Source organism: Aphelocoma coerulescens, chromosome 18, assembly GCF_041296385.1.
Source record: "Aphelocoma coerulescens isolate FSJ_1873_10779 chromosome 18, UR_Acoe_1.0, whole genome shotgun sequence".
Lineage (NCBI taxonomy): Eukaryota > Metazoa > Chordata > Aves > Passeriformes > Corvidae > Aphelocoma > Aphelocoma coerulescens.
The window spans coordinates 7,007,274-7,030,711 of record NC_091031.1 but is presented as its reverse complement, the minus strand read 5'-3'; the positions used below and the strand labels follow the sequence as shown (position 1 = coordinate 7,030,711).

At 57.3% G+C, this 23,438-nt stretch overlaps 2 protein-coding genes across 5 annotated transcripts; both read left to right on the top strand.

Annotated features, from left to right (window-relative positions):
- The first annotated feature begins 439 nt into the window (after nt 1-439).
- On the top strand, nt 440-5,764 carry FADS6 (fatty acid desaturase 6). 4 transcript variants are annotated; one of them, XM_069032306.1, is made up of 7 exons: nt 440-540; nt 764-1,116; nt 1,862-2,028; nt 2,284-2,464; nt 3,296-3,483; nt 4,048-4,227; nt 5,127-5,764. In XM_069032306.1, the coding sequence occupies exons 1-7, from the start codon at nt 503-505 to the stop codon at nt 5,274-5,276; spliced, it is 1,257 nt and encodes a 418-aa protein (XP_068888407.1). In that variant the 5' UTR covers nt 440-502; the 3' UTR covers nt 5,277-5,764. The 4 variants fall into 4 exon arrangements, with proteins under 4 accessions (XP_068888407.1, XP_068888408.1, XP_068888410.1 ...); XM_069032307.1 differs by having other exon boundaries at nt 442-540; nt 680-1,116; XM_069032309.1 differs by having other exon boundaries at nt 445-540; nt 761-1,116.
- A 2,534-nt stretch (nt 5,765-8,298) lies between these two features.
- On the top strand, nt 8,299-18,218 carry FDXR (ferredoxin reductase). Its single transcript, XM_069032305.1, has 12 exons — nt 8,299-8,661; nt 8,746-8,843; nt 9,961-10,056; nt 11,252-11,374; nt 11,896-12,009; nt 12,510-12,611; nt 13,847-13,954; nt 14,167-14,251; nt 14,870-15,063; nt 15,371-15,542; nt 15,945-16,118; nt 16,799-18,218. Exons 1-12 carry the CDS (start codon nt 8,631-8,633, stop codon nt 16,927-16,929), a joined length of 1,428 nt encoding a protein of 475 aa, XP_068888406.1. The 5' UTR covers nt 8,299-8,630; the 3' UTR covers nt 16,930-18,218.
- Nucleotides 18,219-23,438: the final 5,220 nt, after the last annotated feature.

Sequence of the window (23,438 nt, the reverse complement as noted above, 5' to 3'; positions counted from 1 at the left end):
GGCAGAGCGGAGGGTGCTGGGCGGCTCTCAGCAGCAGCAGCAGTTTGGGCAGGCGGGCACAGGCAGCCCCTCCTTCCCGCAGCCTGCTCCTTGCTGTGGAAAAGGTCGATTTTCTCCCCAAAACGGCTCCCTCGTGGGACAGACAGCGTTTGCTCCCTCTCCCTGGCAGAAGCGAAACCCTATCCCTGTCCTCCGTGCTCCGCTTGGGTTTCTCAGGGCTATTCCTGGCGCTGGGCTCCTTCGCCTCCAGCATTTCCACTGCCTCTCTCCACCTTTTTTCCACTCCTTCCCCTCCTCTGCTGCCGTCGCTTCCCTGTGCCCTCGCCGAGCGTCCTCCCCACGGCCCCGCTGCCACGGCTGCTCCCCGAAATGGGCCACGAAGGCGGATTATTGCCATCGCTAATCTGCATTCGCCCTCCCCCAGTCCTCCCCTGCTCCTCCCTTCTCCAAATCGCAGCTGCCCTGGTGCGCGGAGCCGCACGGGCTGCCCGGCCACCCTGGGATGGCCAGCGCCGGGAGAGCCACCGAGCCAGGGCTGGCGTGAGTAGGGGGCTGTGGTGGCCGGGGTGTCCGTGTGGTGGGAGGATGGGTGGCTCCTCCTCTCCGCTGGCTGCGTCCTCCTTGGATTGTTTATTTTTTTTTCCATCCCTGCCCTTCCCGTGTCCTTCGGCGGCAGCAGGAGCCGGGAAGCCCGTCCGCGGTGGGTCGGGGTGCTGGGGTTGATCGTCTGGGGGTGACACCCTGCGTGGCCTCTGCTCAGCAGGGAGATGCCGCTGGAGGATGGGGACCCGGCGAGGCCGAGGGGACGGCAGGTCAACGGTGAGGTCAGCGGTACCCCCCGGCTCAGGGGGATGGGGGACCCCTCGCTCCGCGGCACGACAGCACCTGGGGGCAGCAGGACAGAGATGATGGCAGAGGGCTGGGAGTGGGGGCCAGCACTGGGTGACGGGGACGTGACCCCCGGGGGACCCCCAGAGCGAGCAGGGCAGCCCGAGGAAGCCCTGATGACCGAGCTCTCGGAGCTGGTGCAGAAGGTGGTGAAGAGCAGCAGCTGGTGGGAACGGCACGGCGTGGACATCAGCATCCTTGCCTGCAGCTTCCTCCTGCTCCCAGCAGGTAACCGGGCTCAGTCCCCCCCAAACCACGGCCAGGGGAGTCCCCAGGGGTCCCACTGCCTCCTCGTGACTGCTTTGTGCTGGGAGCCCGTTGGCACCTATTGAGGTTGTAGCAAAGCCACAGTAACTCCTTCAGCCCGTGACTTGGTGCACTCTGACCCCACAGCGGGTGACAATGACACCCGGGGGACAGCCTGGGGTGTGGGCACAGTGGTATCTGGGGTACAGCCTGGGCTGAGGGGATGGTGCCCAGGCAGATGTACACAGGGCAGGACAGGGGGTGATGTGTCCCACCATGGGACAGGGAAACTCTGGTGGTTTTGGTGGCAATGGCCCTGGCTGTGGTGGGTGCAGGGGAAAACGGTTGGGCATGGGTCTCTGGCTGGAAATCTGGGACATTCCCTTGCTTTTGAACTCCTGGGGATGCTGAAATCCTGGCAGGGTCATGGCAGCAGGGGGATCCCACATCCCAGAGCTGTGGGGTGGGATTGGGCACCTGCAGCACCCGTTGCCATCAAGGCTGGAAGTGGCCAAACCTTCAGCACAAGGGTGAGTGTGACTGGTCCAGTCATGAGGGTGATGAGGAGGCAAACTCTGACTTCTGTGGTTTAAATACCTGTAACTATGGCTGAAGAACAGGTTTAGGGCCGTGGCTGGCGTGTTTGGGTGTAGCAACACCTCCAGCCTGGCTCAGAGAGCTGCAGGACGTGCATGGCCGAGCTCCTGCGTGGCTGGTTTCTCCACAGGATTCTTGTGCCTGCGGTCAGCCCAGGCCATCCCTTTCTTGGTGGGTGTCCTCACCCTTGGCGTGGTGCATCACACCCTCACCGTCAAGGGCAGCCACCTGGCCAGCCACAATGCCTTGACTGAGTCCAAGTCCTGGGGCAAAGTGTGGGCTATCTTCTTCATTGAGGTGAGTGGGGCAGCCCCCAAAAACACCCCATCAGCTCCTTGCCGTGGTGGGGAATGTTTGGAATGGTGGGAATGGTTTCTAATGCTTAACTCTTAAAAGTCCATTTCCAGACTGGTTTGGGGTCTGTGGGGTGCAGAGCATCTCCCCATGGTGCTTCGTTATGGTTCCAGAGCATCTCCCTGAGTTCCTCCCACACAAGCCCAAGCCAGGCAGTGCCCAACCCTGGCACCACAACTTCTCTCTCTTCCCTCCCAGCTCTGCTCATCTTTCACAGTTGAGCAGGCCACCTACAACCATGTGAAGATCCACCACGGCTACACCAACGTCATCGGCCTGGGGGACTCCAGCACCTGGAAACTTCCTTTCCTGAACCGCTACGTTTACATGTTCATCGCGCCCCTCGCAGTGCCCATCCTAACCCCTCTGGTTGCACTTGGTACGTGTCCCAGGCACCTGGGGACAGGGTGCTGGGTGCAGGGAGCTTGTACTGCCCAGGTCCCACCCCACCCAAGGGTCCTGCTTTGTTTGGAGGCATCACATTAACTACACCAGCCCCTGGAGGGACACTGGGCTGCAGGAAAGGCAGGAGATGCTGCACTTGCCCTGGGGACCCCATGTGCTGCATCTGCTTTCTGCTGATGCTGAGAAAGCCCTTCACCATTTCCTCTGCTGGATGTTGAAATCTCTGGCAAAAGCCATCATGAGCCTGAAGCACCCCAAATCCATTCTCCTTTAACTCAGATCTGTGGCCATAATGGGTGTCACAAGTGGGTCTCAGGTTGATCAGAGCATCACACGGGGTGTTTGATGGCCGTGTATGGGGTGGAGGCGTGGGGGGCGGGGGCCAGACATAAAGAGCTTGGGCAGGAAAGGTGATGGCTCCAGGAACATAATGGTGCCAGGAAACAATCAGGGAGAAGAGCCCAGAGAGCAGTAAGAGGCTGAGGAAGCAAAGCCCTCCAGGCTGCATGACCCAGCTCTGGGCAGTGCCAAATGCACGGACAATGACTTGGCAAATTGTAAGAAATGAAGATGCATCTGAGTCCCCTGAGTGATGATGCACGGCTGGATCTGCTGCTCTGGGGAGGCTCTCAGACCCAAACCCCAGCAGTTCTATAGAGTTTGGGCCAACCTGGAGGATGGGGAAAGTGAGTTCATGGCCTGGGCTGTGGGGCTATTGGCACACTGGGCAGCCTGGCTGCTGGAGCAGCAGTGGTGGTAAGGAAACAACACCTCTCCCATGTGCTGCCTCCTCTTCCTTGTGCAGATTTATTGAGGAATGTGGAGTGGAAAGCAGCTCTCCGGACCCTCTGCTGCATGTTTCTGGGGTTTTACTGCCATTACTGGCTCCTGCTCCACGTCTCAGGCTTCCAGTCACCGTGGTCCGCCCTGCTCTGCATGCTGCTCACCCGCTCCCTCCTGGCCCATCCCTACATCCATGTCAACATATTCCAGGTAGAAACCTGAAGCTTCAAGATATCCCAACAGTGCTGGAGACAGGCCAGCCACCACCCAGGGCTGGTGGCAAAGCCCTGATGCTGCTGGCTGGAGCTTGTGTCACCTTAAGGCGGGTGGGTTCAGTTGTCACCTGCCTTGTGCTGATGTTGTCACTGGGAGGATCAGGCTGGTGGTGCTGGGTGGAAAGTGGTGGTCCTTGGAAAATGGCAGGGCAGATGAGTGCAAAGGGCATGAGGATGATGTCCTCTGCAGTGGCTGGCAGGATTGGGAGGGCTGATGTGGGTTTCAGGTGGTGTTACAGGCCCTGGGATGGGGAGAGGCTGGTGGCTCTAAATGTGGATGAGTTGGGGGAACAGAGCCTGGGAGCTCCTTGGTGGCTCTATGGACAGACAAACACAAGATAGAGTAACTTTAGGGACCAACCCAGCTCTGGGGCTGGCAGAGAGACCCCAAAATGTGGCTCTTCATGCCCACACACAGACAGAGCTGCCATTGGCTCTGCTGGGAAGAAACTGGGGAGGTGACAGGCGCCACAGGGTGCCCACCCTGCCTCTCCCACAGCACATCGGCCTCCCCATGTTCGCGGCCGACCGCAAACCCAAGAGGATCCACCTCATGAGCCTGGGTGTCCTCAACCTGCCCCGCAACGCCCTCCTTGACTGGTCCTTCGGCCACTCGCTCATCAGCTGCCACGTGGAGCATCACCTCTTCCCCAGCCTCTCTGACAACATGTGCCTGAAGGTGAGATGACCCCACAGGGTGGCTGAGAGTGCTGGGAGGTGACATGGGGACGAGACATCCACCACCTCCTCTCCCCGCTGCCAGACCTGTCTGTGCTGCTCCTTCCCGTGTTGGAAAGCACTCGCTGCTTTGCCACAGCCCGTAACCCACCTCCTGCTATCCCATTCCTGTTTCTCCTGGGTTTCTGCTCCCTGCCCCTTCTCCTGGTCCCAGTTCCAGCCTGCAGCAGCCTTTCAGCAGTCCAGGATCCTCCCAGTTATTCCATTGGGAAAGCATCCCCAGCACTGTGCAGTTTTTGGTTCAGACAACATCCAGGCAAACCTCCTATCACTTTGGTCATGCTCTTACTTGCTGCTCTGAGGTGTGGGGTGTGTTTAAAACGTGGGCTCCGAGCACTGCCCTGGCTGGAGGGGATCCCAAGGCAGGTCCACACACTGCCCTTCAGCACAGGATCGCCATTCATTTAATGCTGTGCCCTTGTTTTCAGTGCCCTTTGCTCAAGTTCACAGGGCTGGCAGAACCTACCTCCCCCAAAGGGGTGTTGCAGGGAAGGGGGTAATTAAGTCTGTGGGAACTTCCCAGTCCCATCACCGAGCTGGCTGTGTGGGCACGTGGGAATAACAATGGGTGTGAACGATGAGCATTCGTGGCTGGCTCTCATTAGGGCATCTCTCCTAATTCAGAGCCCTACAAAAGCGTTTTGCCAGGGTGAACTCCCTGTGATGTTGCAGCTGGAAACCACCTTCCTCTTAATATTCACAACAAAGATATTACAGCCGGTGCTGCCTGCTCCAGCCCAGCTTTGGGCATGGGGGATGAGTTTTCTGGGCACGTTTCAGGCACCGTGTACAAACACCAGGGCGTCCTGCACAGAGGTGACGCTGCCTTTGCCTTTGCAGATCAAACCCATCGTCTCCCAGTACCTGAAGCAGAAGAAGCTGCCCTACAACGAGGACACCTACAGCTCCAGGCTCCGGCTCTTCCTCCAGAGATACGAGGAGCTGATGGTCCACGCTCCCCCCATAACGGAGCTGGTGGGCATCCAGTGAGGACTGTGGGGGCCACAGCACTTGGGGGGCTGTTTCCCGCAGGGACATGCAGCAGGGATGGTTTTAGCAGGACCAACACCTCCATGAAGCCATGGCATAGGAAACAGCCCTCCCTGAAGTTTTGCTTTTGGCTAGAAAATGGTGCACGGAGCCACTGCAGGGGGAGAGCCACGTGGTGCAACACCAGGGACGGAAAAATCGGGGTCCCCCCACAGTTATTCCCAGCCAGGGCTTAGTTTTATTCACTCTGCTTTCACACCTGGGGAGAGGAAACCTCCCCCATCCGTGGGGGACGCGGCGCCACATCCAGGACATCCAGAACTGAGAAGCACCAGGATCTGTAGGATGGAGCTGCAGCTCTGTGGTCGGGGTCTCAGGGAAGGGGTGGATGGTGGGGAGGGGGTTGTGTCACTGCTGCTTGTGCTTTGCCTGACTTTGGGCTAAATCAGTCCCTTCTAGGAACAAAGATTTGGCAAATTCAGCCTTAACACTTCGGGGTGGATTTCCTTCATCATTGGGTTTTGTTGCTGGTGGAAGTCTTACTGGTATCCTGTGGTGCCCAGGGTAGGACTGGGGGAAAGACCCTCACCCCAAGGGTGGTGTCTGTATTGGGGTTCCAGAGGTGACCCCAGACGTGGCCATTGCTGTGGCAAGGATTTATCAGGGCAATCATCTGCCAGAGGCAGGCAGGTGTCCAGGGCTTGGAAGACTTTCCCTGTTTAGGGAGGGTTAACTTTGCCCCCTGTGCTGCTGCCAGGAGCCAGGATGCTCCTGTGGCCAGTTCCAACCTCCTCTGGGAAGCTGTGTCTGGCTTTACCAGGGTGCTCTGCTGTCCCTGACCCACAAGACCGATGACAAAGTCCACCCCAGTGTCACGGTGGGGAGCTGGCAGCAGAAAGGGCAGATGGCCAAACTGGGACCAGCATGGCTTTGCTCTGAGCCTGGGGTTTTGCTCCTTGATTTGAGCTGTCCTCCCATCAGGCTGGACCCCCACAGTCCCACAATGTGGATTTATAAGGCTGCACAAACAGATGTGTCCCAAGGCACAGGGAGGCTCTGCCCTGGGCCTGGCCCGGGGCAGGGTGATTGTTGCAGCAGGCAGTCCATGGTGCTTTACCCCACTTCACCAAGTCCAGGAACATCCTCAGATGCACTGGAGAAGTGTCCCTGTGATGTGAGGCTGGAGCTGGGATGGCCATGGCATTCCTGTGTAGATGATCCAGGCTCAGGACAAGGAGAAGTGGCCCTGGGTCCATCTGGTGTGACCCCTTTGGCATCAGAAATGTTGAATTATTGATTTATCCTGGGCTGGTGCCCAGGGGATGCTGATGCACTGATCTGGTGGCATTGCCACCTCTATCCAGGCCCATGTGGGTCATCGATCCAGGACATTATGAAACATCCAAAGGGCAAATTCCCATCCTTTGAGCATGGGTTAGGCTGGGTCTGTAGGTAGGGGAGCAGCTGGAGGGGTTTGGCCAAACTAAATGGCCTGAATGCTCCCGGGGGTCAAAGACCCTCCCCAGAACTGCCTCCCTGATTCATCTCTCAGTTGAGCATCAGAGAAAAATTAAGATAAATGTGATGAATTACCAGCATTCCCAGCTCCAGTGAGGGGGTGAGGGCCATTAGAGGTGCTTTTCGTTCAGGCAGGGTAACCTCAACCTCACGCGTTCCCGTTTGAGGGCACAAGATGCTCTTTTGCCCTCTCCTGCTCCAAAGAGATCAGCCCCAAATTGTGCCAAGCACTGGTGGGAGCAACTGCCCTTTTCCCGGCCGGATTTCATGGATGTTGTTTAACGCAGTGCCATCTAAAGGCGAGCGTTTGCAGGTCCCTCAGCCAGCGGGGGACGGCCTGTGACTTGGGAAACAGGTGCATTATTCCCTGCCAGAACTGGTGGATACAGAAGTTAATGGGGGAAAGGGAGAATTCTGGGGAAAAGGAGGATTCTGACTCCTGTGATTGGAACCCTCCTAATTTAAGCTTTCGTGGATGACCTCTATGGTGATATTTGGAGCCTTCAGCCTTGCCTCTCTGGGCAGGGGGTCGATGATTGCTGTGCTGACCTGAGGATGAGGGTTTGGAGCTGTCGGAATTCCTGGTCCTCACCACAACCCCCCTGAAGGAGCAGCTGCAGATGGAGGCACAGAGCCAGCTGCCGTTCTCAGCGTGCCTTTGCGGAAAGCCATCAACTCATTTCCAGGACCAGGAGAGAGTGTGTGGGCTTTATGACCCGTATTACAACCGGCTTCTGGCTGTAAACTCCTCATGGTCTTAATTGCATTTAAAAAGGCCCGTGAAGCACTCGCCTGTGTGCTCTGGCATCTGGCCAACTTTTAAACGTCTGCTGGGCCCGCTGAGCTGATATTTCTGGCTGGTGTGTTGTGCAGAGGCTGAACCAAGATGGGATGTGGTGCTCCTGCATGGGGGGTGTGAGCGCCAGCATTTGAAATGAGCTGAGTGATGGGGATTAAGGAGGAAATAAGGAAGAGACTATGGGGACGCTGGGCCAGGAGCTCTGTCATTTTTCCACTCTCTCTGGCATTAATGTTTGACCCCTAATTGAAGGATGCTGTGAGTTTCTCCTGGCAAGAGCAGGGCGGCTGTGCAGCGCATGGTTAAAATCACTCTGAGCTTCGGTTTCCCTCGGTAGCCCTCGGCAGCTGGTCTCGTTTTTTGGTGATAAAGGGGGGCAGGCAATTAGCAGCATCGGCGATGATGATGCTGCGAGAGCGCACCGGGTACCGCGGACGTCTCACCATAAAGAGCGGCGGTGCGAACGGCCGCCACACGGCTGCTCCTTCCTCGCTCTCTATGGTATCGCCTCGTTTCCGGTCAGCCTCGATGGAAACGGCGAGCCGCCATTGGCTGTCGGGGCGGGGGCGGGGCCAGGCGGCGGAGGGGGGAGGGGTTATGCTAAACAAGGCGCTGTCCGGCCTCACGATTGGTCAGCGGAGGGGAGGGGGCGGGGCCTGGCGGGCGGAGGCGGGGCCTGGAGGCGGCGGAACCCGGCCTGGGGGGGCCACGTGTGCGGGGGGAGAGCGGGCCGGGACCGGGATAACCGGGATAACCGGGATAACCGGGGCAGCCGGGGCAGCGGGCCCGGGGGGCTGCGAGAACCGCGCCTCGCATGCCCGTGCACCAGCCCAGGGGGGACTGAGACGCACGGGGACCCCGGTGCGCGGGGTCGGGGGTCTCGGTTCTGGCGCTCTGGAGCAGCCGACACCCCTCCGGCCACCCCGGTGCCGCCGGCCCCGGCCCGGCCGTAAGCGCCAAGGCCCCTGACCCAGGGGTGTTTCCGCCTGCCCGGGTGCGGTGCATCAACGCCGGCCGCTCTGCGCTCCGCTGCGGCCATGGCCGGCGCGAGGGGACGAGCCCCGCTGGGTGGGTGCCGGGCTGCAGGGAGGGGCCGTGCCGGCCCTGGCAGCTCCTGCGGCTTCACGCCCTGCCTGTCCTTGTGCCCTGCAGGTCTGCGGCGGTGGCTGTCCTCGCCTGCCGCGGCGCCTCGGGTCTGCGTGGTGGGCAGCGGCCCCGCCGGCTTCTACACGGCTCAGCACATCCTCAAGGTACCGGGATGGGACCTGGCCACCGAGGGAGGCATCTCTGTGCTGCCTGGCTCTCGGCAGGTTGTGGGGTGGTTTAGGGGGCTCCTGGCCCTGCTCCAGCCGGGTCTGTGTTGTTGTGGGGCTGCTTGGGACAGCCCAGACGCCACAAGGTCCTCCTGGGCCTCTTTGATTGGGGTGGGTAGCGCTGCTTTCATCCCTGCCCTGTGCCTGGCCCGTCCATTCAGGATTTAGGTTGGTTGCTGCGAGTTCCTTCCAGGTGATTTTTCTAGAATCAAATAATCAGCAGGAATCTGCCTCTCTCAGAGCTGTTGTCACCCAGCAGGAATGACATTACCTGTGTGTTAAAAGTGGGTGTGTAGGACCTGCTCTCCTCCCTCCTCCTTCCCCACCGGAATTAAGGCACATGGGTGGTGCTTTACCTTGTGTCTGCAAACTTCAGTGCTCCAGGCAGTCAGGTCTGTTGGGAAATGAGACCTGAACACAGAACTGGGCTGCTGGCACCCTCCAGAGATACAGCAGCTTAGCCCCATCATTAAACCGTGCTGTGTTGTCTCTGGAATGTGTTGGAAAATAGCTGTTACTGAGCCCCAGGGACGAATTTCAGGGCTGCTTAATCTTGGGAAGAGGCTGACTCAAAATACAAGATAACAAAAGCCTTGAAGCCAAACATCTGTCTAAAGCTCTGACCCTGAGGTGACTCAGCTCAGGGCATGGGCTTCTCTGCTGGGGACTGGGAGATGTCTGGCAGGTCCCCCCGCACCCAGGGTGCTGCACTGGGAGCTTCCCAGCTGGCCTGGGGGCTCTCTGATCAGCTCCCTGGGTATTGGATCCCACCAGGTTAGTGTGGAAAAGGAGCTCAGGACTGGGTAGGGACATGGAGCCCCACAAGGTGGACTTGATGGTGGTTGGGGGTCACTCTGTGCTAGACATTGTGGTCTGAGCTGGCAGTAACAGGTGCAGCATCATCCTGCTCTTGGAAAACTCTGGATGAGGCTGTTTCTCGCTTGATGCAGCCCCCCCCTCCTGCCCTGCATTTCCCCCAGTGGCAGATGAGTGTTGCTAGGCTCCTGTGACCTTTCTGTCCTCATCCCCTGACTGTGACTTTCTTCTCCCACAGCACCATGGCGGGGCCCTGGTGGACATCTATGAGAAGCTGCCTGTTCCCTTCGGGCTCGTCCGTTTTGGGGTGGCCCCAGACCACCCCGAGGTGAAGGTTGGTGCTGGCTGCCTGCCCTTGCCTGTGTGGTTGAATGTGGTGACAGTGGTGGGTGCAGCTGAGGTGGTCACTGTCCTTCCTGGTGTGTCAGGCTCTCTGTGACATGGAGCTGTCACACCAGAGAGGTCCAGATCTCCTCCTTGTCCATGCTACGGACGGGTGACATGGGACACCTGGCACTGGGGCTCTGGACAGCGGGTCAGAACTAGGGGCTTGTGATGGGAGGTGCTGCTCCTGGTGCTGGTAAGCCTGGCCCAGACCAAGGCCGAGGAGCATGGATGGGTTTCTTTGTCCCTGGGCACTTTGCACCAGCAAGATCTCACCTGCTCATTGCTGCTGCCGTTTGCCCCTCAGTCAGTACCCATTCTGGGAACACACAGATCTCCTCATGGGGGCCGTGGAGTTGGGCTGTAGGTGCTCTCCTGGGCAAGGAAAAGCTAAGACAAAGATTTCCCAACCATTTCCCTTTGCCTGGCAGTGAGTTGTACCCAGGGGTATCTGCTGTATCTGAGCTGGAGTGGAGGGGGTTGGAAGGGTAGGACACAGGACATCCAGACACAGCAATATCTTGCAGCGATTTCCTCTAATCCCTGGAGATCATAAGACCAAAATGCCTGGATCCCTTTGTGCTGAGAGAGGAGGAATGGACATACTGCAGATGCTGCCCCAGCTGTTACTGTGGTATCTGCCCTGTCCTGTCCCCAGGCTGAGTCCATCTGGAGCTGCAGGGGTGGGAGTGGTGGTTTTGCTGTGTAGCCCTGATCACTCAGAAAAAGATCTGGATGCCATCCTGGCCTGCATCCTCTCTCGAGGCTTTCAGGAAGGGTTGAGATGAGATGCCGGCAGAGGCGCTCGGGTGGACTGCACACCTCACTTTTGGGAAGTTCTCCCCTGCACAGGGGTTTATTTTGAGGGGCTGAATGTACTGGAAAGGTCTTGTCCGCCTCAGGTGGGTACAAAATACGGATTTTCCTTTCACAAAGGGTGGTGGACAGAGTGCCAAGTCACAGCTGTGCTTATCTTCCCTGTGAGTTATCTCTGGCTGTTGGTAGATAAGAGTCTCAGAATAGCTTGGCCGGGATGAGACAGTGAAGTATCTCAAGGCTGGAGGGGATGGGGACAGGGATCTCCTGCTGGCAGCAGGCCTTGGCCCTGGCTGTGGGACATAACTCCAGGTCTGTGCTCTCTGCAGAACGTGATCAACACCTTCACGCAGACGGCGCGCTCGGACCGCTGCGCCTACTACGGGAACGTCACCGTGGGGAGGGACGTGATGGTGCCGGAGCTGCAGCAGGCCTACCACGCCGTGGTGCTGGTGGGTACCCACCACCTCGGTGCCCCAGGGGTCCTGGGAAAGGTCTGCAGGGTTATTCCCCACTAGGAGCTTGGGAAGAGTGTTTGGGTGAGGTGTTTCTGGGTGCCCTGTTATCATGGGAAACTCTTCCCAGCCTCGGGACAGCTCAGGGCTTGTCCAAAGTCCTTGCAGGGGGAGTGTGTGCTGGAGCTTGGCATTGAGTGCAGGTCTCTGAAACCTCTCCCTGTGCTGGCCAGTGCTTATTTCAGCCTGCCATGCATTTGTCCTTGCTGCTCAGTCCTCAGCTTGTCATGCTCTGCCTTGGACCAAGGATGTCAAATTTGGCTCTGGAGCCCAGGATGATGAGGTGGATGAAGCCCCTCTGCTTGGGCTGTGGTGAGCCCTTCCACTGAGTATCCCAGCCCTTGGCATGGGATATCACAGCCATGCAGTGACCCTGGCAGCAGCTGGAAGGGGAGATTTGTGTTTTGGTGTCCAACCCTGCACATGGTGACATCTCTGACTGTCTGCTCCCTCCTCAGAGTTATGGTGCTGAAGACAGCCGGGTCCTGGGGATCCCAGGGGAGAACCTCCCTGGTGTTTACTCAGCCCGAGCCTTCGTGGGCTGGTACAACGGGCTGCCTGAGAACCGGGACGTGAGTACAGCCCTGTGCTCCCTGCCCTTCTTCCCATCCCAATGCAGGCATTCAGCTCCAGATTAAGTCCTGAAAGGCCTGCAATTGGAAAAGATTAGCAGGAGCCATGTTAAATCCTTCTTAGATGGTAGAAATGTGAACAATTTGCACATCAGTGAGAGCGGATTAGCTGGCTCTGCACGTTGGCAGCACATTTTGGCAGGGCCAGATGGGAACCTGTAGGGGTGATGCTCTGTGTCCTGAGGAGGCTTTTTGGCCCAAACAGCTCCTGCTCCCAGGAGAGCAGGCAAGGTGGGAAGAGGGATCGTGTGGGGTGCCTGGGGCGGCTCTGTTGCTGTGTCTGCCTGGGGGGGGAGGCTCGTGTGGAGTTTCCCCATCTGCATCACCTCTTTCTGAGGCAAAGCAGAGTGGAAGGGAATTTGGGTGGTAGGAGCGGGTCTAAAGGGCTGGACATCATGGAGGCCATGTGGATTCAGTCACAGCTGGGTCTCTCCCCACAGCTAAAGCCTGACCTGAGCTGTGAGACGGCGCTGATTCTGGGTCATGGCAACGTGGCACTGGACATTGCCCGGATCCTCCTGTCTCCACTGCAGCTCCTCAGGGTGAGTGATGGGTCCTCTGCACCATGAGGGCAGCCCAGGCCCCAAATTTCCTCCCTGCTGGGTGGCTGCTGGCTCCCACCCGTCTCCTGGTCAAAGACAGACTCCCCTGCCTTTGGGATCTCTCCCCAGGGAAGGCTGCTGCCTCTCAGGTGCACCCATGGATTCACAGTCTGTAGGGAGTGATCCAAGGCTGTGGCCATGCCTTGGGTGATGCTGCAGAACCCTCTGGATTGCTCTTCTGGCATCCAAAAAGTTGGAAATCGAGCATCATCCCTTGCTTTTCCATGAGAAGCAAAAGAGGAGCCGCTTTCCCTCTTCTGCCACCAAACTGGAAACTTCTGCTGGGGTTTATCTTTTCCTACTGGAGCTGAGGGCAGCAGCCTGGTTTCAGCTGGTGGCACTGGGCAGACTGGGGCACCTCATCCCTACAGACAGCTGGGAGCTGGTGTGCATCAGCTGCTGCCCCAGATGTTGGCAGCAAAAGCTTTCCCTCTGGGAGAAATGCCACGAGGTTTGTTACAGCTGTGCAACAACTTCCTGTATTAATATCTAAATTAATTTTAAAAAACCCCCAAACTTGGAGGCTCTGCCAACCAGTGACTAAAGCCAGCTGGGAGCTGTGCTGCAAAAGACATGGTACTGGAATGAGTGCCAGGGTGGGCAGGAATGGTTTATCCTGGTTACCTGGTGTCCCTCCCATCCTGTTTTCTCTGGAAAAGATCGTGCAATCTAGATAAACACACGACTGAAACAGAGCACAGGATTTCTGTGAGGTGCCAATGCCAGGTTGAGGCCTGGCCGTGCTTGTGCTGGAGCTGCCTGGGGCAGGCAGGTGGTGATTTGAGCTGTGGGTTGCAGCAGGTTTCAGGCAGAGCCTGTATATCCTGAGCTGGGAAGTCACCTAACAGCATCTGCAGGCACCTCAGAATGGAGCTCACTGGAGGGCTTTGCTCTGTTAGCCCCAAGGTGAACCTGCTGGGTGGATCCCCTGAGGCAGTCAGGGAGTGCTGGCTCGTTACCTCTGGTGCATTATGGCCTCGGAAGGAACATTCAGTGATGAGGGACCAGCTGTGCAAATAGCTCTGTGCAAAGGGAGATGACTTGTTTCCCGTCCTCCCCGGGCTCTCTGCATGCACAGCCAGCTTTTCTGCTGATTTTTCACCTTCAGAGGCTGTGCCTTCCCCCAGCTCCCTCCAGATCTGCCCTCGTCCCACTCTGCCGTCTCTGTTTTGCAGAAGACAGACATCACTGACAGCTCCCTGGCAGCTCTTGCCTGCAGCAAGGTGAAGCGTGTCTGGCTGGTTGGGAGGAGGGGACCTCTCCAAGTCGCTTTCACCATCAAGGTGAGGCTGGAGGTGCTGCTGTTTCCCAAAGTTGAGCCCCAAACTGCTCGTCCCTGGTGGGGAGAGGTGGTTTGGGGGTGAGTGTGGATCCCAGGCATCCTCCTTCCTGCACCCATTTCCTGGCTCCTAGCCTGGACTGCTGAGGGAGGGGCTCTGGGGCTGTTGGATGTCCTCTCTGCTGGAGGTAACATTTTCCTGCCCACAATTCCCAGGAGCTGCGGGAGATGATAAACCTGCCTGGTGCCAGAGCTGTCCTGGACCCTGCCGACTTCACAGGACTCGAAAATGCTGTTAAAGGTGAGGGAAGTGTGCCATGCTCCTCCAGACAGGGAATCACCTTGGCAGGCGAGCATCCAGGAGCGATCTGGAGGTGCTCAGAGTGCACATCAGAGAATATCTTGTCCTCTGCTTAATGCCTGGCTCATGAAGGCTGTGACCATGGTGTGTCATGTCCTCAGAGTGCCAGGAGGCACCAAGACAAGGGAATATTGTGTATCTCTGTTTGTGCAGCCACTCAGTGCTTACAACCTGAGTGATGAGGGCAGGAGACTCAGGAGGGCTGAGGGAACCTTGCAGGGGAGATCCCAAGGCTGTTGATTTAAGAGCTTCCTGTAAACCTAAAAAGAAAACACTGAGTTCAAGGGTGTCCAGAGACCTGCTCTTCTCCACAGGCTGCTGCCTCCAAGCACCAGCAAGACAGGAAATTGCAGACTTTGATTTGTGTGTCCCACTGGCCTCAAGCCTCAGGAGGTCCCCTGGTCACTTTGACTTGCAGTTTGTCATCTCATAGGTGACAGACTCCCACCAACATGACAGACTCACATACTGACACTGCCCTGACGCGGCCTTGGCCCCGTGCTGTGTCCCGAGGAGCTTTTGCTGATTCCCGTTGCGAAGATTTCTCTCTTTTCCCAGATGCTCCCAGGCCCAGGAAGCGACTGACTGAGCTGATGATCAAAACAGCCCTGGATAAGCCAGTGGAGGTGCAGGAAGGGGCAGCAGCCCCCCGGGCGTGGGGGCTGAAGTTCCAGCGCAGCCCCCAGGAAGTTCTGCCCAGTGCTGATGGGAGGAGGGCGAGGGGCGTCCGCATGGCCCTGACCCGCCTGGAGGTACCAGGGGGGCTGGTGTGGCCCTGGGAAGCTGGGATGGAGCAGAACACTGTTGCATCCCTTGGGAATCTCTCCAAGGACAGCTCTGTGTTCCCTGGCTGGCTGGAGTGGCCTCTGGCAGGCTCTCAGGGGATCTGGTACCAACAAGAGCTTCTGGTACCACCAGGAGTTTTTCCACAGGGAGCTCCTTCCCTGATGCTGCTTTTAGCAAATACCCAGGGATCAAAGATGCCAAAGGGGACTGGAGGGGGCTGCTGCTCTGCAGTGGTGACTGGGGTGGTCAGCAGCCTTTTCCTCCCTCTCTCAGGGCTCAGGTGACTCTGCCAAAGCCATTCCCACTGGAGATGTGGAGGAGCTGGAGTGTGGGCTGGTGCTCAGCAGCATTGGCTACCGGAGCCTGCCACTGGACCCGGCTGTGCCCTTTGACAGCCAGCATGGGGTCATCCCCAACAGCTCGGGCAGAGTGGAGGGTGTCCCAGGTCTGTATCCACAGGGATTTGCATGGGACATGTTGAGCACAGCGGGTGGGTTGGGGGCTTTGGGGTGGGAAGTTCATTCACCAAGGGGATGGATATTGCACACCTTAGAGAGTGGAAGCTGGGGAAATGCTGCCTCCATCAGGGGTTAAGAGCTGGCCAGTCTCCATCTCTTTTTAGGGTTGTCTGGTTTAACACAGGGGGGTTTTACTGGATGCTGTTAACTGAAGTGACACAGCCCACGCAGCTGCTTAGTGCTGATCTGCAGGCACACAGATTCCTGCCACAGCACTGTCTAAGGGTCTGTTCACACCACCAAGGTGGGGAACAGGGCAAGGACTTGCAGCCAGAAGGGTCTGAGGGCATGTGCTGACCCCAGCCTGGCTGCTCCATGTGCCCCTGCAGGTCTGTACTGCAGCGGGTGGGTGAAGAGAGGACCCACGGGCGTCATCATCACCACCATGAACGACAGCTTTGACACTGCCCAGTCTGTGCTGGAGGATCTCCAGCGAGGTGTGCTAGATATATCCTCCTCCAGAGAAGGCTTTGGGGTCGTGGAGAGCATCCTGCGCAGCCGAGGTCAGTGCAAGGCTTGGTAGCAGCCAGCAGGAGGGTTCAATGCAGCCAGACTCCTCCTGGGTCTGTGAGGGAGCAGAGTCTGAACCATGGGAATGGATTTTGCTGCTGTTTCGATGTTCCAGAACCCAGGGAGAACAGGACTTGAATTTTCTCAAATATCTGTGTCATTGCTAAGGTTAATGACCACTTTCTGGGAAGGGCCATTAAAAGCAGCACAGACCTTGGGTAAAATGTCACTGTCAGCTGCCAAGACAGTGAGCTATTGCTCTTGAGTGGTTTTCCTAGTAATCCTTCCAAGCAAGTTAAGGGAAAGATTAAAATGCCCAGGAGAGTAATTTCTTGTAGCCGTGTTTAAAGACATTCAATTAAAGTGTGTGTGTGTTTTGCCTCTTAAACTGTCTGAGGTTTAACAGTGAACTGGAAGCATTTTGTCCCCTGAGGTGGTTTGTGCTCGCAGTTGTTATGGCTCGCAAAGGTCTGACTGATCTGAGCCGACTGGAACCTGCCACCCCTCTCCTTGAGGCGTTAGAAATTATTTCTCCTTTGCGAGGCTGAGCTCTGACACCGTGTCGGAAAAGGGCAGCTTTGCTGCCACATCAGGGCCCTGCCAACGGGGAGGTGAGGCTGAACTTGTTCTCACCTGGTTAAGTTCTCTCTCCCGTCTCTCACCATCACCCCAGGGGTCCGTCCTGTTTCCTTCTCGGACTGGGAGAAGATTGATGCTGCTGAAGTGGCAAGAGGCAAAGCTGCTGGCAAACCCCGGGAGAAGATCGTGGATCCCGCGGAGATGCTGCGGATCGTCGGCCACTAAGGCAGCAGTGGTGGGAACGTGGCACTGCCCCAGGGGTACCATCCTGGGGCAACACCAGTGGGTCATGAGCAGAGCCTGGGAGCCCAGGGCTTGTGCCTGGGGCTGGTGGTGGCTCCAGAGGGCTGTGTGACACTGGGGCCTCTCTGGTAATGATGAACTCTGGGTTCCCAAAATCTCAAGACCTGAGGCTGCTGGCTGGCCCCACATCCCTGCAGCCAGCTGCCATTCCTGGGGGTGATTCTTGTCGTGTCCTTGGAGCATTAATGAATCATGTACTGCAGGTGAGGGGAGGTGTGTGTGCACCTGGGGGACTCCTGGCCAGCCACTTTCCCATGGCAAGTCGCATGGAGAAGCTTCCCTGTGTCTTGCTGCCTCCCCTTTAGCCACAAGCCAAATGGCTTTGTTGCCTTGTCATTTGTGACAGAGCAGGCATCTTTTAATAATGATTGTCTTTTTAAATAAACCCTTCCAGGGAAGCCAAAACAGACCTGCTACTTGAGTCTGGCTTCTTTGTCTGTCACTGCCTTAACCTCGGAGCAGCCCCTAAGTGCTGCAGCTCCTGCAACATCCCAAGGCAAGGCAGCTCCGGGTGCTCTCCACTTGTGAGTTCTACACAGGCAGAAAAGGGCATTAATTTGCTTTCTGCTTCCCACAGTTAAATCCTGGGTTCTGTCTTATGGGGTAGGTTGGGATAACAAGCATGTAATTGCTTTGTTCCGGATCATGAGGGGTCCTGTGTCCATCAGTACCTGCCAGTGCTGACTGGTGCAAGCAGTGCCTTGAGCTCTTTGTCTCCATTCACTGGTGAGGTTATTTTTCTGGCCTGTGTGTTTTGAAGCTTATTAAATGCTTCTCTTAGCCCAGATTGCCTACAGTGACGGTGTCAGGTTTTAAGCCAGATTACAAGCCGTGAGCTGTAATCTCTTCTTTATCCGTGGCGCAGGGGCAGCGTCAGCGGGGCCCCTTCCCTGGCTGTCCCTGACCCCCCCGTGCTCCCCGCCAGAGCACTGCAGGATTGCAACCCCTCCTCCCTGGCCTGTGGAAATGGTGACGGTGGCAGTGGCTCTGTGATGGAGGCAGAGGGTAAACCCACCTCAGCCCAGCCCTTTCTCACGGCAGAGGACTTGCCTACAGGGCACTGTTCTCCCACCTCATCTCTGTCTCGACTCAAGGAAGGGAGATCTCTGACTTCTCCCTCTTTAAATCTCATTTGCAAGCTCATTAAGAAACTCAGGAAATGTGATAATGGGAACTCGTACTCAAACGTGCAATAAAGCTTTTGTGGAACAGCTGCTTGTGTGATGTGGCTCTCCTTACGTCTCGCAGCTGATGCAGTCCTAATGCTGAACTCTTGAGCAGGAGATTACATCAATGCTGCTTTCTGAGGTGATTCAGAGCTTTGGCAAGGGGGGTGTGGAGGCGAGGGGGGCTGCACCTACCATGGGGAGCAGCAGTTCAGGTTGACAGCCCAGCCAGGAACGTGACGGCAAAGGGGTTGTTGTGGCTGCATCAAATCTGAAGGTTTTGGGAAGAGAGGAGACTGCTCCTCCCCAGGGTTTTCTTCCACATCGCCTTGAATGTTGATGCCAGGGTGCTTTTGTAGCCTTGGTAAAGGCCACTGTGCTCGTGCTGAGCCCGGCACACGGCTGTTCCCAAGCTGAGGATGCTTCAGGGCGGTTTTTGGGCTGTGATAACAGATTAAGGGGAGTGTCTGTCCTTGCTGAGCTCAATGACCTTGCTCAACCCTGAACTTGGCCAAGGGCCTGGGGTTAATGCTGGTCTGTGGGAAAACCATGGGATGATGAAGGTCAGTGAAGGACAGGGGACTGAGCCTCATGGGCAGAGAGAGGATGGTTACAATCGTATAAATTCTTATTCAACACCTCCAGCTCCCCTTCCTCTGCCGCCTACGCTCCCAAGCCGCAGCCCCGTGTCCCGGTTTTTCCAGCCTCCCCATCGCGGTCCCTGCTCTCCATCCTCCTGGGGGCAGCGGGATGCATCCAGCACCGGGAAGGGAAGGTCCCTGTCCCCGCCGCCGTGTCGTTAGATGGCGCTGGGAGGCCGTACCGGGGAGCGGAGGGGCAGGGAGGGCACGGGGCTGACCTGGCAGCCCCGGGCCGGGGGGGGTCTCAGCGCTCCTGCTGCCCGCCGGGGCTCCGGGCAGCCTGGGGGGCCCTCGCAGGCTCCCGCTCGCATTCGGGTTCTGCTTTTAGGCATGAATAACCTTGTGTTTGCTCTAGGTGTGTCCCCACCGCGGAGGTGAGAGAGGGCAGCCTCGCTGGGCAGCCGTCCCCTCGCCCTCCGCTCTCCCGAGCTGCCAGAGGAGCAGCTCCAAGGCAATTTTCCGACGCAGGTGAGGAGCTGGGAAGGCGATGCTGTGACTGACACCCGTCTGCTGTTGGAAAGAGGCCTGAAAGTCTTCGCTGCCAGCTCTGCGTGTGGATTGCCCCGCTCGGATGAGTTATGGCTCAGCTTAGCTTTAATGAGGCTGCACAAAGCTGCTGGAGGTCAGCATCTGGTGAGCGATAGCCTGGATGAGCAGGACATGGCTCCCTGCTCCGTGCTCTCCTTGCTGTCTGTGTGCTTCTCCGGGCTGGCTGTGGGGCACAGCTTGTCACACTGTGGGGTGATGCCATGGTTTCGTTGGGGTCTTTGCAACTTCCTCTTGCTGCTTTGCACTGCCGTGCCTCAGTTTCCCTGTCTGAAAGACTGTCCAGGCAAGCTCTTCGTTGCCCGTGGGCTCCTGCCTTGGAGTCGCAGGTCTGACACATCCCAGAAGCTCCTGTTGATGCTGCGTTTTCCAATCACTCCCAGAAGACAAGTGCAGATCTCTCACTGGCTTTGCTAGTTGACTGCCTGCTGAAGTTGGCCTTTTCCAACGAGCATTTAGAGCCCACGAAGCAGGAGGTTTCCTGCGCTCTGGAATAAGAGAAAAACCAGCTTGAGTTGGATCTCTGGCCTGGCACTGAGGAGCTGTGTTGCTCTTTAAAAGCCAGCTCACGCGACCAGAAAAATGGTTGAAAAGGCTTTTCCCCAGCGTGGCTAATACACAATTTTCCAGCCCCATCCCCGGAGCTGGCGTGGCGCAGAGGCGGTGTCCGGCTCTACGCCGGCCCCTCGCCGCGTGAATCGCCGAATTGCGGCACCCGCTGCCGGGAGCCCGGGCGAGTCCGTCTGCGCCGGGGCCTCGCCGGGAACAGATGGCTCCGGAGAGTGCTGACTTCAGCGCCTTGGCTGAGCACAGCACCGGCCCCTGCCTCAACCCACCCTCGCTGCTTGCTCTCCCGGGCACATCCCTCATGTTCTCTTCTCCTCCAGATCCATCCCCAGCCTTGGGCAGGGGTGGAGAACATGTTGGTGTACCAAGCTCTGGGGTCATTGGAGCAGGATACCAATCCCACTGTGCCCAGGAAGCCACTTCACGCCAGGGACGTCATCATCCCTTCTCCCAGAGGACCCCAAGCATGTCCTTGACTCCAGACCCACCACAGGCTCATGGTTTCCACTCTCAGTCTTACAGATCCAGTCTTGCCAGGGTTCTGCACTCGCCAAAGTCTTGCTTGTGGTTGAAGGGTTGTGCAGGGTCGGGTAGAGGTGCCGTAAGCCCAGATGTTTTCCCTCTGCTTGGGATGAATTACTTTGGAAATTGGGACTGCATGAGCCCATTTCCCAAGGTCAAGAGAGGAGCAGAGGTGTAGGAGATGTTTCCAAGCAGCTGTTTCCAGGAGTTATTTAGGGATACGACAGAGGCAAATAAAGTTGTTGGCGGGTGATGGCTGGTTACTCCCCAGAAAGAAGCGATTTCCTCCCTTCCTGGGAAATTTCCATTTCCAGCAGCTTTGTCTGCCTTATCCCCAACCTCTGGGGCAGCCCTGCAGGCACACAGCACCCCAGGGGGAGGAATTATCCCTGCAGGGATGAAACCATCCCTGTTTATTTTTGCTCCCTTAATTACTGTGAGGGTAGGACATGGTGGCAGCAGAGTGGAGCTGTGCCAGATCGGAGCTGCGCCGGATCCGTGCCAGACGTGCACCGTGCACAGCACCATCCTCGTGACTTCTGTCCCACCTTTCTCCTTGCTCCACTCTCTGCCTTGATTGCTTTTATGGCTGCTAGGATCCAAGACACCAGCTCTGTGTGATTATTTAAACACTGAAGCCCTGAATTCTCTAGGGGATGGAGCAGATAGGGGAGGTGGGGAAGGAGGGGTGGTCCTGTCAGCTCAAGGTGGCACAGGGTGGAAGAAGGTGATCTACACCTATGTTTACTTCTTAAGTGAGACCCAGCAGGACAGGGTCAGGTGGGTCCAGGAATAGGAGCAGCTTGGCTCAGATCTTCTTAATTTTTGGCCAGACTTCTTGGGAAGGGGAGGTTGGCAGCCAACAGGAAGGATTGGGATGGATGCAGGACTGGGACAAGTGCAGGGCAGGGAATGGGTGTAGGTCCATGGCCAAATCTCATGTGTCACAAGTGTCACCAGCAAGACTCAGCTCTGGCAGAGGGACCTGTGGGCATCTGATGTCAGATGCCATTAGCGGGATGCAGATGCCTGTGGGGACAGCCCAAGAGGGCTGTGTCACCCAGATGCCACCCTGCCTTTCCAGGGACAGCTCTGGCTTTGTGCTGGCAGTGCACACATGCAGGTCCTTCCCCAAGTCCTGGTTTAGGATGCACATGGGTTAGAAACCTTCGGCTGACTTTCTCCTAGGAACAGGACACTGATGCTGGGGTTTGCCCCACAGAGCTGGAGAGACCAAAGCCTTGGTGTGTTGCTCTCCTGGCTGGGGATGTGCCCTGGGGTGGATGCTTCGAGTATGGTCTGGGGTGCAGGTTTATCCTGGAGATGGGGGCTCCCAGAGGCTCTGCCAGGCTGGAGTTCTGGGGGAGCCAGGATGGAGGGGAACTGGGCCAGGCTGTGGGGCTTTACCCCAGTTTAGGATGTGGGATGCCAGTGGGGTTGCCGTGAGTTCTGAGGAGTCTGCATGGAGCCCAGGGCACTTCTCTGACTCTGGCGGTGGCCTGGATGGGCCAGTGCCAAGCTGGACAAACATCAGGGTCCCAACACGACCCTTCCACATTCCTCTTGCTCCTCTGGCCCAACTGCCAGTGAGCTCTTCCCTGCAGGAGGTGGCTGCACACCAGGAGCTGTCGGAGCACAGTGCCTTGCATTTATCAACCTGCTTACAGAGCCTCCTGCAAGAGGAGATGCCAGGGAAAGGTAACGAGGCAGTGGAGAAGCTGGCTGAGCTCCCTTTTGCTGAGACTGTGCCGTGGTTAAGGGACAAGCTGGGATGCCGAGGGTCACACACTGGGCCACTACCACAGCAGTGGGAGGGAGGATGAAGGTGGAGAAAGGCACTTTGTGCCCACGTTGTCACCACCCAGCCCAGACAGCTGGGCAAAGAGGGCACAGCATCCCCTGAGAGAGTGGCACCAAGGGGCTGGGGAAGCAAGAGGGAAAGTGCAGTTGCATTTCCTGGGGTTGTGGGCTTCCTCTTGGGATGCTATTGGTGCTTGTGTTTCAACCTGGACTTTTGTAGTTATCAGGGCACTTAAAAAAAAAAAAATTAAAAGACTTTAGGTGTTTAAATGCACAAATGAATTATTTTGATGATGCAGAACAGCCCCCACAGGCTGCATCGTGTCTGGTGGCCCAGACCCAGCAGCAGGTTGGATTTGGGAATTCACTTCATTTTCCCAAAGAAAAATGTTGGGGGTTTTTGTTTTTTAAGACATTGAAGGACTTTGCCAGGAAAGCTGCAAACCTGGAGTTGGGCTCTTGGTGCAGCTGCTCACTGTGAGCCACTGGACCCAGTGGAGAGGAGATGTGGCTGGGGGGCCTGGCATGAGAGTGTCACCACCAGTCCTTGCCCTCCACTGCTTGTCCCCACTGCAGACACCTTCCAGCTGTGCCCAGCTGTGCACCAGACTTGGGGTTGTCTCTGTCTCACGTGTGGGGATTGGGCTCAGATGGGGATCAAATGTCCCATGGGATGGGGATACTGGGGAGTCATGGATGTGATGGTGGAGCTGGGTATTATCCCAGGTGTGGGGTTGCTGTTGCCCCCCTCAATCCACCTGGAAGCTCTGCTGGGAAATATTTGTGAGCCAAGACCCTCTGAGGGATCCAGTCCAGGGAGCAGCCACGCCTGGGAGAGATAGATGAAGACCCTGAGCTGCTGGAGAAGCAATAAATGTGTGGGAACAGCTCAGTGCTTCTATGCCAGCCCTAAGGAACCAGATCCCTGGGAAGCTGGTCCCCCAGGCCCTGTCACACTGGATCACGAAGGCAACAGAAAGGGTTAAATGCAGCCGCTGCCTCCTTCAATGTTAAACCCAAGATCGGCCCTTTTGTAGTCCTGGGAGAAGAATTTGAGGCATTGAGGACCTGTTGCCTACCCTTACATCTCTCTTAGGGCAAGAGAGGGACAATGCTGCCAGAATCAGGCAGAGGTGGGCAGCTGATGCGGGGGGAGCAGGACACGGCCAGCAGGGATCCAGGACAGGAT